The following is a 16481-nucleotide window of genomic DNA, read 5'->3' as shown; positions in this document are numbered from 1 at the left end:
CTTTAGCTGTTATTCCCCACCTCAGCATCTGGTGTGAGTTACCAGGAGGTTCTCAGGGCTGTTGTTGGTCACCTGGAACGTTCCTCCTTTCTCCTCCTGGTTTCCTCAGCCAGGTGTCAAAGAGCCTTCCCAGGAGAGCTCTTTTTGTGGGATTTGGGCTGGCCCTGCTCCCTCTGGAGGGCTCCAAGTGCACAGTCTGTCCCCTGGCAGGGAGGCAGCAGGGTTGGGGTTTTGGTGTGAACAAGAAATGTTATCTGGCCCTCGGGGGACTGGAGACACAACACTGATAGAGCTGAGCCCCTGGGGGAGAGGAAAGGGCAATAAAGAGAATTAAAAGGTGCAGTTTGGGCCAGGCCTCTGTGCTGCCCAAGCCTCCTGTGGCTTGGCCAGGGGCTGAGGTGTCTCCCAGAGAGCAGAGATGGTGCTGCCCTTCAGGAGGAGCTGCAGACCCCACTGAGCGTCCCCTCAGCCTCTCAGTGCCGTCAGCCCCTCCTTGTGTGGCTCCTCCAGACCCTTCCCCATCTTTGTGTCCCTCCTTTGGACCCTCTCTAACAGCTTTAGGTCTCTCTTACATCGTGGTGCCCAAAAGTGCCCTCAGGATTCGAGGTGAGGCCACCCCAGCACAGGGCAGAGCAAGAAGGTTGGCCAGATCTGGGGAGAGGCTCTGGCCTTGCACTTCTGTCAGTAAAACTGTATTTTCCCACGTTCTAAACGTGCTTTGCCTCGTGTTTTCTAAGTCCCAGTGACAGTGATGCAGTTGGGCTTGGACTGGGAGTGTAGTGATGCAGTTGGGCTTGGATTGTGGGTGCCCAGAAGAGATGGGGGAGTGATGAATGTGGCAGATGATCCATATTGCTGGGATCCTGCAGCTTTCCTGGGATTCATCACAGGGTGACATCCCTGGAAATGGCAACTTCAACCTGGACAAAGGGGGACAGTCATCAGAAAGCACAGGCTGAGAAACTGGAACTGAAGATTCCAACTGTTTCTAGTATGAGCTGGTGTCCACAGAATCCTGGAATGGTTTGGGTTGGAAAGGACCTTAAAAATCCTCCAGTTCCACCCCTCCCACTAGCCCAGGTTGCTCCAAACCCCGTCCAGCCTGGCCTTGGACACTTGCAGGGTGTTATCTTGGGGCAGTGCCAGTGACCCCAATCCATGTAGGGACACCTGGAGCTGTTGGAATTGAGGGACTCCAGGGTCCAGACTGTGCAGAATTCCTTCAGCCCAGGCCAGTGCAGACTGTGGAATGTGCCGTCTGTGTCACTCTGCCTTTGGGGGCAGCTTTAAGTGGGGTTTGCACTGCAGGAAGGGCCTGAATGGACTTAGGTTTGATCATTTTAGGGGCCTTTTCCACCCTTTCCTGTGATTCTGGGTGTGCACATTCAGTGTTTTGCTCTGAGTGATCCATTTTGAAACGTGTTGGTTGGGCTCCAGAGGTGCTTTGAAACACGTGTTATCATACACAGAAATTACTACACACAAAAATCTGGAGGTCACCACTTTTCTTAGGTTAAAATAAACCCAGCTTGGCCTTGCTAGTTTAGATCCCTTAGCACTGGAACCTGCAAAGCCAGGGTTGTTTTTGTGTTTTTTCCCCTCCTTTCCCTGGCTGCCTGTGAGGTGCTAGAAGGGCACAAGGTATTTGTGCAGAATTCCTTGTTCCACTTGATAACGAGATAATGCAGTGTGGGCTTCTGCCAAAAATATTTGAGACTCTGCACACGCTGCAAAATCCAAGGAAAGAAGGAAAACTTGCTGCATCCAGGGCTTTGGAGGCTGGTTCAGTGCAGGATTTACTCTCTGGGAATCTGTCCTTGAGGATGAGCTGGGAGGACACGTTGCTGTTGAGGGGAAACTCTTATTATTTATTATTATTATTATTATTATTTCAGGGAAGCTGTGGGAAATGGCTGAGTTGTGGGGAGAAGGAATGTGTGCTCACATCGCTTTCTTCTCCTGCTGAAAATAAGTTTACACTGAATTTCTGCCCGGTTTCAGCCTTTTCTCTGAGCCCTGGAGGGGGTGAAGCAATCCCTGTGTGGGGGGTGAGACAGGACAGGGCCCTGCAGGAGGAACAAAGACCTTGTGGTTCAACCCCTGCCCTGGGCTTGCCCCACCCTGGAGAACTTGCCAGCATCAAACCATTGCAACTGGAATATTTTCTCCTAGATTTTCCCATCTTTTCCACGCTGCATAAAACCCATTTTATGAAAGGTAAAATTGAGGACCTGATCCCAAGAAACACCCAAACTTTTGGACATTTTTTTGCCAGCTCAGTGTTCTTGTTGTGGTCTCAACCAGATTTCAGTTCGTTGTAGGAGCTTCAATTTGCTGGGTCATCATCAGCTGAAGAACTTTTCTCCATTTGGCCCATCCCTGCTTGGTGAAAATACCCAAACACTTCAATAATCTCTCATTTCTCCACAGCTTAGGCACATTTGGGTTTTTTTTTATAAGAAGAAATCACGTCATCAATCGACCACTGGCAAAAGATCCTGTTCCTGTTCCAGTGATGGGCAAGAATATTGAAAAAGGGAGCAGAATTCTGATAAAAGATGGCACGAGGTGCTTGCAGAAATAGTTTTGCATCATCAGACACAGCAGGGTTTGATGCAATGATTGCAAAATATTTTACAGGAATGTGCTCAGTGCCAAGAGGCCACTTGAAATATGAGGAAGTTGTGCTGTGGAGGGGCTGAAAGTGGCAGATGGAATTGAGATCACCGGGAAAACACTCCTGGCAAATTCCACGGGCTTTGTCTCACACCCTGAGCAACTTGGACTTTACTGTTCAATTAATGACAACTTAGATAAAAATAGAACCTAAATCTTCTCATCCCTAATCCAGTACCTCATCCATGGGTCCATGGTCAATGGATAATCTTATTTTCATCCTGTGCAAGGAATGGAATTTCTTCTTTCCTCCTGACTTATTCCTGGAATATTGGGAGTTTCTGTGGTTGAGGTGCCTCCTCATTGCTGCAGAAAGGGGACAAAGCTGCACTTGAAAAGAAGAAAAGACCAAATACAACAAGATACACACAAAAAAAAACCCCATCAAAGCACAAATATAACCACTCTAAACTCTTAATTTATGGTCAGGGAGTCACAGATTTGTGGGTCTTCAGGGGAGGTTCTTTGCTAAATATGTGAATGTTGGGGGGGAACAACAACAAACCCCACAAACAAACAAAACCCCAAATAAACCAGCCTCCCCTCCTCTCTCCTTCTCTTCTTTGCCTGATTATTCCCTTAAATCCCTTTGCCTTCTTGGTGCTGCCACTCAGCTGGACATAATCCTGTGGGATCAGGGGGGTTGTCTGGCTGATTCTGAGCACCATCCATGAGTTAGGGACTATAATCTATATCTATATATATGTGCATATATATAGATATATATATAGTCCCTGTGTGCTTGCTGAGGGACAGGGCCTGTGGGTTTAATTTTTGGGCAGGTGGAACCTTTGGAAAAGAGTCCAGACTTGGAACTGGGGTAGTGCAGAGTTGGGATCCTGGTGAGTCTTGAGGTTGGAATGTCTTGATGTTTTCCTGGCTGAGGGTCAGGGTGAGGCTCAACCCGAGGGATGTGGCCATTTAAAACGGAGCAGATTCTTCTCCTCATGGGTTCAGTTTGTTGTTTTCGGGGCAGGAACTTCAGGAGGACTCAGGGGATGGAATCTTGGCCGTGGCAAAGAGAAGAACCCAGTGCAGAGGGTGCTTGGTCATGCCCTGCTGGCACAGCCCAGCCAGGGGGTGCAGGGGAGGGGGGAGAGAAAGACCCTCCCCATCTCACATGGTTTGGAGGTGCTGGAGGAGAAGGGACAAGGACTTTCCCCCAGCTCTGCCTCTCTCCCCTCTGCTCACTGAGCAAAGATCCCTTGAGGATGCAAGAAATTCAGCTTTTTTTTAATAGGTTTGCATTTTGGTGACTTTAACATCAAAATAACCCCCTGGAAGTGTCCAAGGCCAGCTTGGAGCAGCCTGGGATAGTGGAAGGTGTCCCTGCCCGTGGCAGGGGGTGGCACTGGATGATTTTTAAGGTTCCTTCCAACCCAAACCATTCCATGGTTTTATGAAAATACAGGTCAGACCCCAGGTGCTGAAGAGAGAAGAAATGTCCCCTCAGTGACACGTCCTTCTGAGTCCTGGGGGTCACAGCTGTTATTTTTATCTTGTACTCTCTAGATTCTTGATCAAATAATATTAATAAGCAGGATCTGTGCCAGGACAAGCAGTTCAGGCTCCTCCCTAAAAAGCAGAGGTGTCTCCAGAGCAGTAGAGCTCAAACTGGCCAAATCAATAGATTGGTGCTGTGGAAAGGTGGTGAGAATGACACTTGGTGTTTCGTTGCTGTAGACAAGAAAACCATAAATATAAATTATAAATATAAATGTAAATGTAAATAAATATAAGTATAAATATAAATATTTCTGGTTCCTTTGCCAGGCTGGTACCGAGGATACACCCTCAGAAATAAATCAAAGAAGGTATGACCTCACTTTTTATGGCTCTCCTTTTCATCTCACACCTTGCCAGGCCCCATCCAGTGCTGTAATCTGCTGTATTTCTTGTCTGAATCTTGTGCAGCTCTCCTGGCCATTGTGTCCTTTTCTGTAGTGACAGAAAAAATGCCCTTGAGCTCAAAGTTTCAGAGCCATTAGCTGGATATTCCCCCTCTGGAATGCAGCTTGAACTCCCCAAATTAACTGCTCCACATCTGCATCCACGAGTTTATTGCTTTATTATTATTATGCTCTTGGACCTGGAGACATCCAGCATTAGTTATATTTAATGGTAATATCAGATTTTTTTTATTTGGCTTGGAAAATATTCCAGGAATTGCACACAGCCTGGATCTCAGCCAGGCTGCTTGAGGTCTGTGGATCTGGCCCTGAAGCTGCAGGGAAATCTGGTTTCCCAGAGGATTCCTGGCTCCTCTCTTGTGGTAGCATCCCTCAAGCTTCCATTTTTTTTTAGTCATAAAAAGGAACGAGAAGGGAACAGAAAAAGTTTCCTGGAAAGTTGCTCTTCAATAATGGAAATTTAGGAATTTCTACAGATGCCGGGGGAGCTTTTCTAGAGAGACACAAGTCCAGGGCAACCTGGCAGATGAGTCCAGGAATGTTTTGTAGCAAGGACAAATGAGTATAATTGACAGTTAGCAGGAATTTACTGCATGTCATGCAGGAAGATGAGTGTCATTGGAGGGAAACAAAAAATTGCCTTCTCTGAGGTGCCAGATATCAAATATAGTGCTCAAATGTGGATCTTTAATGGCTTTTTTTCCTGTGATACTGGGCTATTTCTTACCCTTTTCTCCTCCTTTCTGCTAAATGTATTTTTGTCCCCCTCCTAACCAAGGCTGTGATTGATTTCTCTGATCTCTCTGTTTATTTTTAGGGCATTTTCCCAGAAACATACATCCATTTAAAAGAGGCCATCGTGAAGGACCGGGGGTAGGTCGGCGGCGAAACCACAGGAATCCCATTCCCTTTAAACCCCAAAACACCCCATTCCAGGAGCTGTGGTCATGACAAACACTCCTGCTCTGTCTCTGAGCAGGGTGTGCCTCCTGTGCCAGACTTCCAGGGCTGCATAATTTCATTTTTCAGAGCACTGCCATCCCCAAGCAGTCGTGGGATGGGTGCAGGAGGAGGCTCTTGGCAGGATTAAGGAAGCTCTGCTGGACCAGTGAGGAGTGGGGCAGGTCAGTGGAGCTCCACTGAGCTCCTCTGGGGACTCCTGCAAGTCAGAAGAGCCTCCTGCTCCCAGCCAAGGACCCAGCAGGAGTGTGGATTCCTTCCTGTCTTGGAAAACATTTAAGGAAATGACTCCTGGTTCAGTTCCTAGAGCTGAGGCTCTGGTTGTCAGAGCGAGAGGAAAACAGTAAAGGAAGAAGCTTTGTAAAGTGCTCCTTTATTTTTAGTTGTTAAATGACTGCTACCACTGCAAGGGGTGGTTCTTCCAAACTGAATTTCTCCCTATTTATTCTGTTTCTGGGATGGATGCATTGGGAATCACAAGACTGAAAGAAGCTTGGATTAAAAATGGATAATGAATGTGCACGTGCGTGCTGGAGAAGATCTTTATAGCCTTGCCATCCTGTGTGAAAATCAACCCCTCTGAAACTTCCTTTTACATATTTAACAAAAAAGAAGGATGTTTGACCGCAAAGTTTTAATCCTGAGTGTAAAACCTTCCATTTTCTCCTTTTTTTTCCCCTCTAGGCAACACGAAACAGTGATTCCAAGTGAGTTACCCCTGGGACAGGAGCTCACCTCCACCCTGAGGGAGTGGGCAGTTATCTGGCACAAGCTGTATGTGGTGAGTTTTCCTCAGTTTTGTCACAAAACCTGGGGTGAGACGAGCCTGGGCTGTTTGCAGGGATGTCAAGCAGCATTTTAACACTTCCATTCTGGTAAAAGTGGTGTTGGGAGAGGCTAAAAGTGCTCTGCTGCACTGATGTGGGCTCACAGAGCTGAGGTTTGGTGTCATCTTCCTGCATGACATGCAGAAAATTCCTGCCAATTGTCAATTATACTCATTTGTCCTTGCTGCAAAACATTCCTGGACTCATCTGCCAGGTCACCCTGGACTTGTGTCTCTCTAGAAAAGCTCTCCCAGCATCTGTAGAAATTCCTAAATCTCCATTATTGAAGAGCAACTTTCCAGGAAACTTTTTCTGCTCCCTTTTCAGTCCTTTTTATGGTTAAAAAATGGAGACTGAGGGATGTTACCAGGAGAGAGGAGCAGCTCTCCCCCTTGGAGGAGGGGGAGAGGAGCCAGCACTGGTGCAGCAGTGACTGGCACCAGTCACACTCAGCTGGTTTGGGCTGGGCTGGAGTCACAGTCCTGGCAAAATCAGGTTTGCTGCTTTGCAGGAGAACTCAGCTGGCCAGGAACCCAGAAGGTTTTAACACACCTGAACCAGGTGTGCTTGAGGTTTGTGGATCTGGCCCCGAAGCTGCAGGGAAATCTGGTTTCCCAGAGGATTCCTGGCTCCTCTCTTGTGGTAGCATCCCTCAGCTGCCATTTTTTTTAGTCATGTAAAGGGAACAGAAAAAAGTTGCCTGGAAAGTTTCTCTTAAAAAATGGAAATTATTTAAATAGTGGAAATTATTTAACACACCTGAACCCTGTTTTCCCAGAAGTATTGTGGGGATTTAACAGACTGCTTGAGCCTCACCCCAAAGTGCCCTCAGCACGAGTAGGCAAAGGATGGGAGGAGGTTCAGGGCTGTGTGTGCTGGGGAAGGTTTGACTTGTCAGCAGCCACGTCAGGGAATCTCCTGAGCTGGGAGGGACCCCCAAGGATCATCCATCCAACCCTCAGCCCTGCACAGACACCCCAACAACCCCACCCTGTCCCTCAGAGCGTTGTCCAAACCCTCCTGGAGCTCTGGGAGGTTTGGGGGCTGTGCCCAAACCTTGGGGAGCCTGTTCAGTACCAACCACCCTCTGGGGGAAGAACCCTTCCCTGAGATCCCTTCCTGCAAGACGTGCAGAAAAATCCTGCAAATTGTCAATTATACTCATTTGTCCTTGCTGCAAAACATTCCTGGACTCATCTGCCAGGTCACCCCGGACTTGTGTCTCTCTAGAAAAGCTCCCCCGGCTTCTGTAGAAATTCCTAAATTTCCGTTATTGAAGAGCAACTTTCCAGGAAACTTTTTCTGTTCCCTTTTCACTCCTTAACCCCCTGGCCCAGCTCCAGCCACTCCAGGGTGCTGGGGCTGTCACCCAGCAGGGATCAGTGGCTGGGCCCTGGGAGCTCTCCCATGGATTTAGTTCCCAGTAGGGTGAGGAAAGATCTCTCATCTGCTGGATCTGTTGAGCCCCCTGACCATGGGAGCCACCTCAGCACCATCACAAGGCAGGACAGGGATTTTTTGGGCTTCCTCAGGTGGGTTTATCTTCCTCCAAGAGCTCCCAGCGAGTTGCCTTCTTTTGAAGGGGATTATTAAGGCACATTAAAAACTCAGCCTTGACTTTTCTTCCATTAGCAGCGAGTTCAGCCTGCCCAGCATGTGCTTTAATTCAGATGAGGGAGTTTAAATCTAATCCCTGAGCAAATTTTCCTGTTGGAAATCTCACCAGGCCACAAAGTTCATTTTGTTTGTGTGCCACAAAACCACAAGAATTTGTTCCACCCTCTTAATTTAATGAGAAGCTGTATGGGATGGAATTACTGCGTGAAAAGAGAGTTTTGTTCCTGGCTTTTTTTGTTGTTGTTGTTGTTTAATTCCTGAATAACTCGAGGATTTGTAGCCTCAGAATCTATTTTTTTTTTTTTGAAGAGCAGAAATCTTTTCATGTTCTTGTGCTTCACCAATATAAGTCCTAAAATAGGCTTGGAAAATGTTGTGGTCTGAAATGGATTTGAGTTTGTTTTATTTTCCCCTGCAGTGTGTATTAAAAGAATAAAAAAAAAAAAAAAGGCTAAAGGAGGAAGGAGATATTTGAGGAGAAGAAGGAAACGTGAGGGGATTTTTTTTTTCCTTTGGCAGCATTTAATTTCACTTCTTTAATTCCTGTGGGCTTCATTACAGCAGTGGGTTTATCTCCACTGCAAAATAAATATAAAAATGGGGGAGTGTTTTTAAGTTGGTTTAGTTAATAGGAATTAGGTGTGGAGATGACTCAGCTGATGGCACATTGAGGTCTGCTCTGTATTACCCTGAAAACCCACCCAAATTGCCTTTTCTTTGCAAGTATTTTTATGCAAGGACACCCTGTTTTTATTTGTTTATTAAATATATGTCTTTGTTTATTAAATATATCTCTGATATCCTCCCTGTAGCAACTCAAACCTCTTGTAGCCTCTGTCACCCAAATCAAGAGGAAGATGGTTGTTTATAACTCCCTTGAAATTTGGGGGGGAGATATGAGTGATTTATCAGTGATGTAATTTAATTAATCATTGATGTCATTTGCAGAGGTGAGAACGGGGAAATCACTGAACTGAGTTTCCCTTTCTGCTGGGGGGGAGCAGTTGGGGTTTGCAGTTAAAAATTAACAGCCCTGCTGCAGTCACACCCCAGTCAGGAGCAGCAAGGAACCACTGGCCAGTTCCCACTGGCTGTGGGTGGGATGGAGCCAAAAACCTCTTGAGAGGTCATTTTGGAGCTGAATAACCAGAATCATTGGCCCAGAAGCTTCCAATTTGTGGCCCTTCCCTGGGAAAATGAGCTGCTCTTGGCACTCCGAGTCATCCCAGGTGGCAAAGAGAGGAGGAGGGCTGGACTCCCTTTTTAATGGTTTAAATGTTTTTAATGGTTTAAATGATTTCATATTTTGTCTGACACTTTTAAAAGCTTATTTACTTCTCCAAGCACATGTTGCTCCAAACAGGGTAGGTTTGCACACACCCAGCCACGTTTTAATTACAGCCTTGGAGCTTGAAACTATAGGAACAAGGTGTATATATAGATGGGAGTGATTTTGTCAGGGTGGAACCAGCAGGAGAAGTATTTTTGTTAATTAAGGATGATAACAGCAGGGATGGCAGGAGGAAACTCTTCAGCAGGAGTTTTTGATGTCCTGTTCAGTCAGTGCTGGGTAATTACAGCTGCTGCTCTCACAGCAGAGAGGGAAATGCAAACAGGAGGATCCACTCAGCTGATTGTTTTAGGGCATTTTTAGGGCGACCCCTGACGTGGTTCTGAGCAGCTGCAGCTGGGGTGGGGTGTGAAAACATGGGGATGAAAACATGGGATGGGCCAAGAGCTCTCTGGGAGCAGGGACAGGCCCCAAGGGAATGGCAGGAGCTGGGTAAGAAGGGGGTTCAATTGGGTGTTAGGGAAAGGTTCTTCCCCCAGAGGGTGGTTGGGCACCGAATATTTGTTCTTTCTGTGTTTTCCCCAGGGTTTGGTCACAGCCCCCCAAACCTGACAGAGCTCAAAGAGCTTTTGGACAACTCTCTCAGCACAGGGTGGGGTTGTTGGGGTTGGATGGATGATCCTTGTGGGTCCCTTCCAGCTCAGGACACTCCATGATTCTCTATTAAATTGGCATTCCTGTCTCAATCTGAACACCCTTGTGGTCACTCAACATCCTCTCTCTGCCCTGTACATAAAATTCCCCAGCAGAGCACTTTTGAAGTGCTGGAAAACACCAGAAGCCTATTTTTAATCTGTGGGGTTTTTCTGGAAAAAAAAAAAAAAATGTCCTGGGGAAAGGTGAAGCCCTTAAAGGCACTTAAAGATCTTAAAGACACTTAAACCTTGGCCATGCAAAGCACTGGAGAACTCATTCCTGGGGTCTCATCTTGCACTATCACACAGGGCCTGTTTCTCAGGTATTTGTAGTTAAATACAACTTGTGGGGTTCTGTAGCTGAGGGCAGTTCTGAGCTGACTGAGCTCAGTGGTTCAGGCTTTTCTTGCTTAAAACTGTCCCTTTTTTTCCTGCAGAACAACAAGACAACCCAGTTCAGGCACGTGCAGCAGCTGACCTACAGCCTGATAGAGTGGAGGTCCCAAATCCTCTCGGGGACCCTTCCCAAGGATGAACTGGCTGAGCTCAAGAAGAAAGTCACTGCCAAGATTGACTATGGCAACAGGTAAATCCAAACTCTGCCCTGGGGGGCAGGGGGGAATCCCAAACCCCAGGAAATGCACAGTGTGAGTGACCACACACTGAATTAGGCTCGGATTTTTCCCTTGGAAAGGTGATGGTGGCAGCTTGGAGAGCCCACCTGGGTGGGACTACCTGGCAGGTGGGTTTGCAGCAGTTGGTTCTTCACGTGCCAGAGATCTCTTGGACTTGGCAGGAAGCCTCACCTGCCTTAATTCTTCACAAATCTGGCCTTGGTGGCATTTCCCAGGGAGAACAATTTGTTCCTGGTTGGCTGGAGCCAGGATTTGGCTGCTGCTGGTGAAATAATTTGCTTTATCAGCAACTGAGGAGCAGGATTCTGTTGGCCACCAGAACTCCAGCTCTCCCTGGTTTGCACAGAAGAGGGAACGTCTCCAGAGCTCATTTATCTGCCTGTCAGACCTGATTCAAGTCAAATAAGTCAATTAAGAAGAAAGCTTGTGGCAAAGAATTACAATCAGCTTGGTAGATACACGTCCACCTTTTAAAACAAAGCCCTTCAAGCAAACATGAGGGAGATGTCATCCTGGAACTGAGTTCCCTGGTTCATTTGTGCTCTTGAAGCCCCCTGTGCTGCTCCCAAACTGAGTCAGAATTCCCCTCTTGTCCCCTGTGCTGCTCAGGATCCTGGGCTTGGACCTGGTGGTGCGAGACGACAACGGGAACATCCTGGACCCGGATGAGACCAGCACCATCTCCCTCTTCAAGGCCCACGAAACTGCCTCCAAAAGGATTGATGAGAGGATCCAGGAGGAGAAGGTGCATCTCCTGTCACTGCTCTGTCCTCTCCAAGTCCCTGGTGCCCGCTGTGTTTGTACAGTTGTGCTCCTTTGGCAGCACACGACCGAATTCCTCCGGGTTTGTTTTTCATGGAAATGTTCCCGTCCCTTGTTGCAGTCCCTGCAGCAGAGTTTGGACCTCAGGGGGCAGCCAATCTTCAACTCCACCCACACCTACAGCCTGTATGTGAACTTCAAGAACTTTGTCTGCAACATTGGGGAAGATGCCGAGCTGTTAATGAGCCTCTACGACCCCGACCTCTCCGAATTCATCAGGTAGGGGCTGTTTTTAAGAGGTGGTTTAGTCATCGTGGTGGTCCTTTTAAAGAAGCCAGCAGAGGTTAGAAAAGAAAATCCAGCAGAGAAGTTTTTTTTCAGTTCTGTGGTTGCTGCCCCAGTGGGGGGGGGGAATTAATTCTGATTAATTGGGAATTAATTTCAGCTGAGATGGGAAGTCAAAGTTCTGACTCCCCTCCTTAAAGTTGAACATTTCTGAGACACATCACCCAAAACCCCAGATTGTCTTTTTCTATTCTCAATTTTCCCAAGACTGGATGCATTTTGATAAATTGTTTCCTAATAAATCATGTCCATACCTGATGTTTCCTGTCCAGGCAGTTCAGGGTCACATCAAATAATTAGGAATTATGTGTTGGCAGGGAGGATGTAAAGAACTTTATCAGGGAAGCAAGTCTGTGTCAGGAACACTCTGGCTCCAGCACTAAGTTATCAGGTGTGGAAATGCGGTTGGAATTACACAGGGAGTGCTCACAATGTGCCTTCAGCCTCCTCTGAAATGAGTCACCCCAGAGTCATCTTGGGACAAAAGATTTGGGCAGAATTCTTCAAATATTCCCAGAAGATCAAAATTGACCTCAGAGTCATTTTGGGATGAAAGATTTGGGCAGAATTCTTCAACTATTCCCAAAAGATCAAAACACTTTCCCAGCTTCTGCCAGGAACTGGGAACGCCGGGTGTCGATTTATTTAAATTTCTTTTTTTATTCCCTTTATTTGCAGTGAGAACTACCTGGTTCGTTGGGGCAGTAATGGGATGCCCAAAGAAATTGAGAAGCTAAACAACCTCCAGGCAGTCTTCACTGTGAGTTCAGAAATCATGGAATGGGTTGGAAGGGATCAAAAAGGTCACCCAGTGATGGGCAGGGACACCTCCCACTATCCCAGGTTGTTCCAGCCTGGCTTTGGACACTTCCAGGGATCCAGGGGCAGCCACAGCTTCTCTGGGCAACCTGTGTCAGGGCCTTCCCACCCTCCCAGGGAGGAATTTTATCCCACTATCCCACCTGTCCTTCCCTCTGGCAGTGGGAACCATTCCCTGTGTCCTGGCACCATAAATGTCTCTCTGCACCTTCCTTGCAGGTTACCTTGAGGTCCTACAAGGACCTTCAGGGCTCCCTTTAGGCCCTGGAGGCCACAGTTTTCACATTTTCAGTCTCCCAGAGTGTCCTGCTCTCTCTGCCTTCCCTCCCATCCCTGAAGCAGATTTTGATATGCTTTTATCTCACCTCACTTCCAGGACTTGAGCAGCTCTGACCTGATCAGACCCAAGATCAGCCTGGTGTGTCAGATCGTCAGGGTGGGGCACATGGAGCTCAAGGATGGCAAGAAGCACACCTGTGGGCTCAGGAGGCCCTTTGGGGTGGCAGGTAGGGCAGGGGGAGCCCATGGAGAGCCTGCCATGGCCCAGGGACCGGGACAGCGGGCTGGGAACTGGGAATTGTGTGCTGGGAGTGTCCCAAAGCCTGGAACCCACCAGAGTCAGCATCTCTGCTGCTGCCCAGCTATAAATAGTCCCCTCTGAGACCTCTAATGAAGGTTGTCCAGGAGGATGAAATGCTGTCACCTCTCACTTTTGTCACCTCCTGCAAAGATAACTGGAAGTTTTAATTATTTTTTTTTTAATTCAAATGGAAAAAGGTTTTATTTTATATGCATATTTATCATGTTTATTAAAAGGAATATAGCTTAACTTGGTTTGATAAAGCTTTGTATGTTTTTTCAACCAGTATATATGTTTTTTATGTGAATAAAAACCCCAGTGCAGCAGCTTTATCAGGGCTTTATCCAGGAGGGATTTTCTCCTCGGGGCTAAAAGGGATAAAGCTGGAGGTTTTACAGAATGAGCCACCGAATTCCTCTTTGGTTCCTGTGATCTCCTGGGGAAAAGACTTGAAATTTGTGGTGCAAAACAAACTAAATAAGCAATAATAGCCTTTGATTATAAATGTGATTTCTCTACTGTGAAAGCCCTGAGCCCCACCTGGTTTTTATCACATATTCACACTCCCTGCCACGGGCTGACTTGCCCATCAGTGAAAAGGTGCTTTTTGAAAAGCTCAGATGAGGGTGGTGCTGTCTGGTGAGAATCCCAGAGTGGTTGGGGCTGGAAGGGACCTTAAAGCCCCCCCCAGTTTCCCCCAGGGACACCTCCCACCAGGCCAGGTTGCTCAGAGCCCTTGTCACGAGTGCCACTGGCCCCAAAGGAGCTGTTGTTGTTCCCTTCATGAAGGGCAGAGCTCTCTGGGTGTCCTTGAGCAGTAAATGTTGTTCCCTTCATGAAGGGCAGAACTCTCTGGGTGTCTGTCGTGGTTTGAGAGCCCCAAAATCCAATTCTCTAGTCCAACTTTAGCAGTAAGAGCTGCTCTGGTGTCGTTGCAGTGATGGACATAACTGACATCATCCATGGCAAGGTGGATGACGAGGAGAAGCAGCATTTTATCCCGTTCCAGCAGTAAGTACTTGGCTCCAGAGGTCACAGCTCTGGCTTATTAAAGCCATTGTCCTCTGCAGGAGGACAGATCTGTCTGGGAGGCTGGCACTGCCCCAAGGGCTCTGCAAATAGATCAGGAGCCAGCTCTTGGAAGGGGAAGGTTTCTGTCAGTCTCCTGGAGCCTTTGTTCTGCTCGCTGTGTGTCCATGACAGGCTGAATTGCTCGGGGAGTTCTGGCAGTCAGCTGGAATTTCTCCCTGGGAGGGAAGAAAGGAGAACACGGTGCAAAATAAGGTTGGGAGACCGGGGGGAGGTGGTTTCCAAACTCTTTGAGGGGTGAGAGGCAAGAGTTTCAGAAACACCTGAGCACAGGGACACATCCTGTCCCTGCTGGGTGCTACCTCTGCCTTTTCCCTCTCTAAATTTCCCTGGAAGGGTCAGAGGGCAGGAGGGAAGGGATTTTTCCCAGGAAGCCCAGTGAGTTCTGCATTCCTGCAGTGCTGGTCAGCCTTGTGTGCTCTGCCTGCTCTGGCTGCTCACTTTTTTGGCACGTTCAGGAACTAAAATGGAGCTTATTTGGGTAGACCCAGCCATGTTGTTACAGTCCTAAATATAGCAATGCAAGTGCTGCAGCCAGATGTTATTACAAGGTATTTTCAGGGGAGATTTTGTTCCCCTACCCTTTCAGGGCCTGGAAGGATGGCTTTTCCTTTGCAGAATGATGTCAGTCTGCTGCTTTATGGTTGGGTGTTTTTGTTTGTTTGTTTGGGAGGTTTGGTGGTTTTGTTTGGTTTGGGTTTTTTTTTGTTTGGTTGGTTTTGTTATTTCTCTTTGCTTGTTTTTGTTATTTCTCTTTGCTTGGAGGTTTTTTTGTTTGGGTCCTTCACTTGTGTTTTGGTTTTGTTTGTTGGGGGTTTTGTTTGTTTTCTTCGGGTTTTTTGTGTGGTTGGTTTGGGTTTTTCCCCCGTTTTCCTTCTGCTCTAATGAGGCTGAGTTTGAATGCACAGCTGGACACCTCAACCTGTGAAGACAGGATTTTGTGTGTCATTATTGCTGGTGGGGGTACAGGAGTGAAGTCAGGTTCAAGATCCAGAGCTCTATAGATGTGTCTGTGACTAGGGAGAGGTTCATCACTTGTGATCTCACAGCAGTCATTAATTCTATTAAATTAACACTAATTAATCTATGTGGCCTCCTAGGGACCAGCTCTCAGGTACAACTAAAATCAGGGCTCAGCTCAGTGCTACTCATCCTAAGCCTGATGTCCTTCCTAGTTTGAGAGTTTAAATGTGCTTCCCATAGCTTTGTGCAGGTGAAGAAGTAAAAATCCACAGGGAATCCTTTAAAAAAAAAAAAAAAAAAATTCCCTGGAAAACAGCCAGCTGTTGGCCAGCCCTCTTCTTGCCCAGGTTGATGTTGGTGTGTGCTCTCTGATTTAGGATTGCCATGGAGACCTACATCAGGCAGAGGCAGCTGATCATGTCCCCCCTGATCACATCCCACGTGATCGGGGAGAACGAGCCCCTCACCTCGGTCTTCAACAAAGTCATCGCTGCCAAGGAGGTGAATCACAAAGGCCAAGGTACAGCCCCAGCCTGGGGAAGGGTTCCCCTGCTTGCTGAGGAGATAAAAGCCTTGTGGAAGTCCAGAGATCAAGGGCCTGGGGGAGTTTGATCCCTTCCCTGAGCCAAGCCTGTGTTCTGTGTGGTGGTTGTCACCCAGCACACGTGGAGCTAAAAGCAGATAAACCCAGGAGCTGGTCTTGCTTGACTGAGAAGAGCTTCTCCAGCTGGTGGTTTCCATGCTAATAATGCAATATTTCCAACCTAAAACTTTATATGAACATATATAAATCCTGTCAGCTGAATGTTGCTGCGTGTCCTGAATGGCTTTGGGTTTAAAGTGAATTATTCAGGATCCTTCTGCCCTTCCCTGTGTGTGTGGCCTTTGCTCAAACACACTCAGGGTTCACCTCAGAAAGTTTATGTTTTACTTCAGAGAATCTTCTTGCCCTGCAAAGTCTCACTCAGCATTAGGGAGATGCAGAACTGGGCAAGAAAGAACCAGCCTGGGATCTTTAAGGAATTGTTGCAGGAAGGTCACAGGAGGAAAAAGGTTTTTATAAACACGGGCTTAAAATCCATGGGTTTGTACATTTATTTTTTTTTTTGGCAGTAAACAAGTGTTATCTTCCTTTTCTCAGGTCTTTGGGTCTCCCTGAAGCTACTCCCTGGGGATCTGGCTCAGGTTCAAAAGGATTTCTCCCACCTTGTAGACAGATCAACTGCTGTGGCTCGGAAAATGGGATTCCCTGAGATCATCCTTCCTGGTAGGTCCCCTGTGCCTCTACAGAGGGAAAGAGCCACTTAAAATT

At 47.3% G+C, this 16481-nt stretch overlaps 1 protein-coding gene across 1 annotated transcript in view; it reads left to right on the top strand.

Moving 5' to 3' along the window:
- The window catches only part of DOCK5 (dedicator of cytokinesis 5), an 84381-nt gene that overhangs the window by 20476 nt on the left and 47424 nt on the right, over positions 1-16481 (top strand). Inside the window, exons 3-13 of the mRNA XM_032712551.1 lie at positions 4450-4490; positions 5404-5459; positions 6231-6327; positions 10414-10562; positions 11221-11356; positions 11495-11652; positions 12397-12478; positions 12914-13043; positions 14056-14128; positions 15547-15689; positions 16311-16436. Coding sequence (XP_032568442.1) covers positions 4450-4490; positions 5404-5459; positions 6231-6327; positions 10414-10562; positions 11221-11356; positions 11495-11652; positions 12397-12478; positions 12914-13043; positions 14056-14128; positions 15547-15689; positions 16311-16436 — 1191 coding nt within the window. The remainder of the gene's footprint in view (positions 1-4449; positions 4491-5403; positions 5460-6230; positions 6328-10413; positions 10563-11220; positions 11357-11494; positions 11653-12396; positions 12479-12913; positions 13044-14055; positions 14129-15546; positions 15690-16310; positions 16437-16481) is intronic.

Source organism: Chiroxiphia lanceolata, chromosome 28 (assembly GCF_009829145.1).
Source record: "Chiroxiphia lanceolata isolate bChiLan1 chromosome 28, bChiLan1.pri, whole genome shotgun sequence".
Lineage (NCBI taxonomy): Eukaryota > Metazoa > Chordata > Aves > Passeriformes > Pipridae > Chiroxiphia > Chiroxiphia lanceolata.
This window is presented reverse-complemented; position numbering and strand designations above follow the sequence as displayed.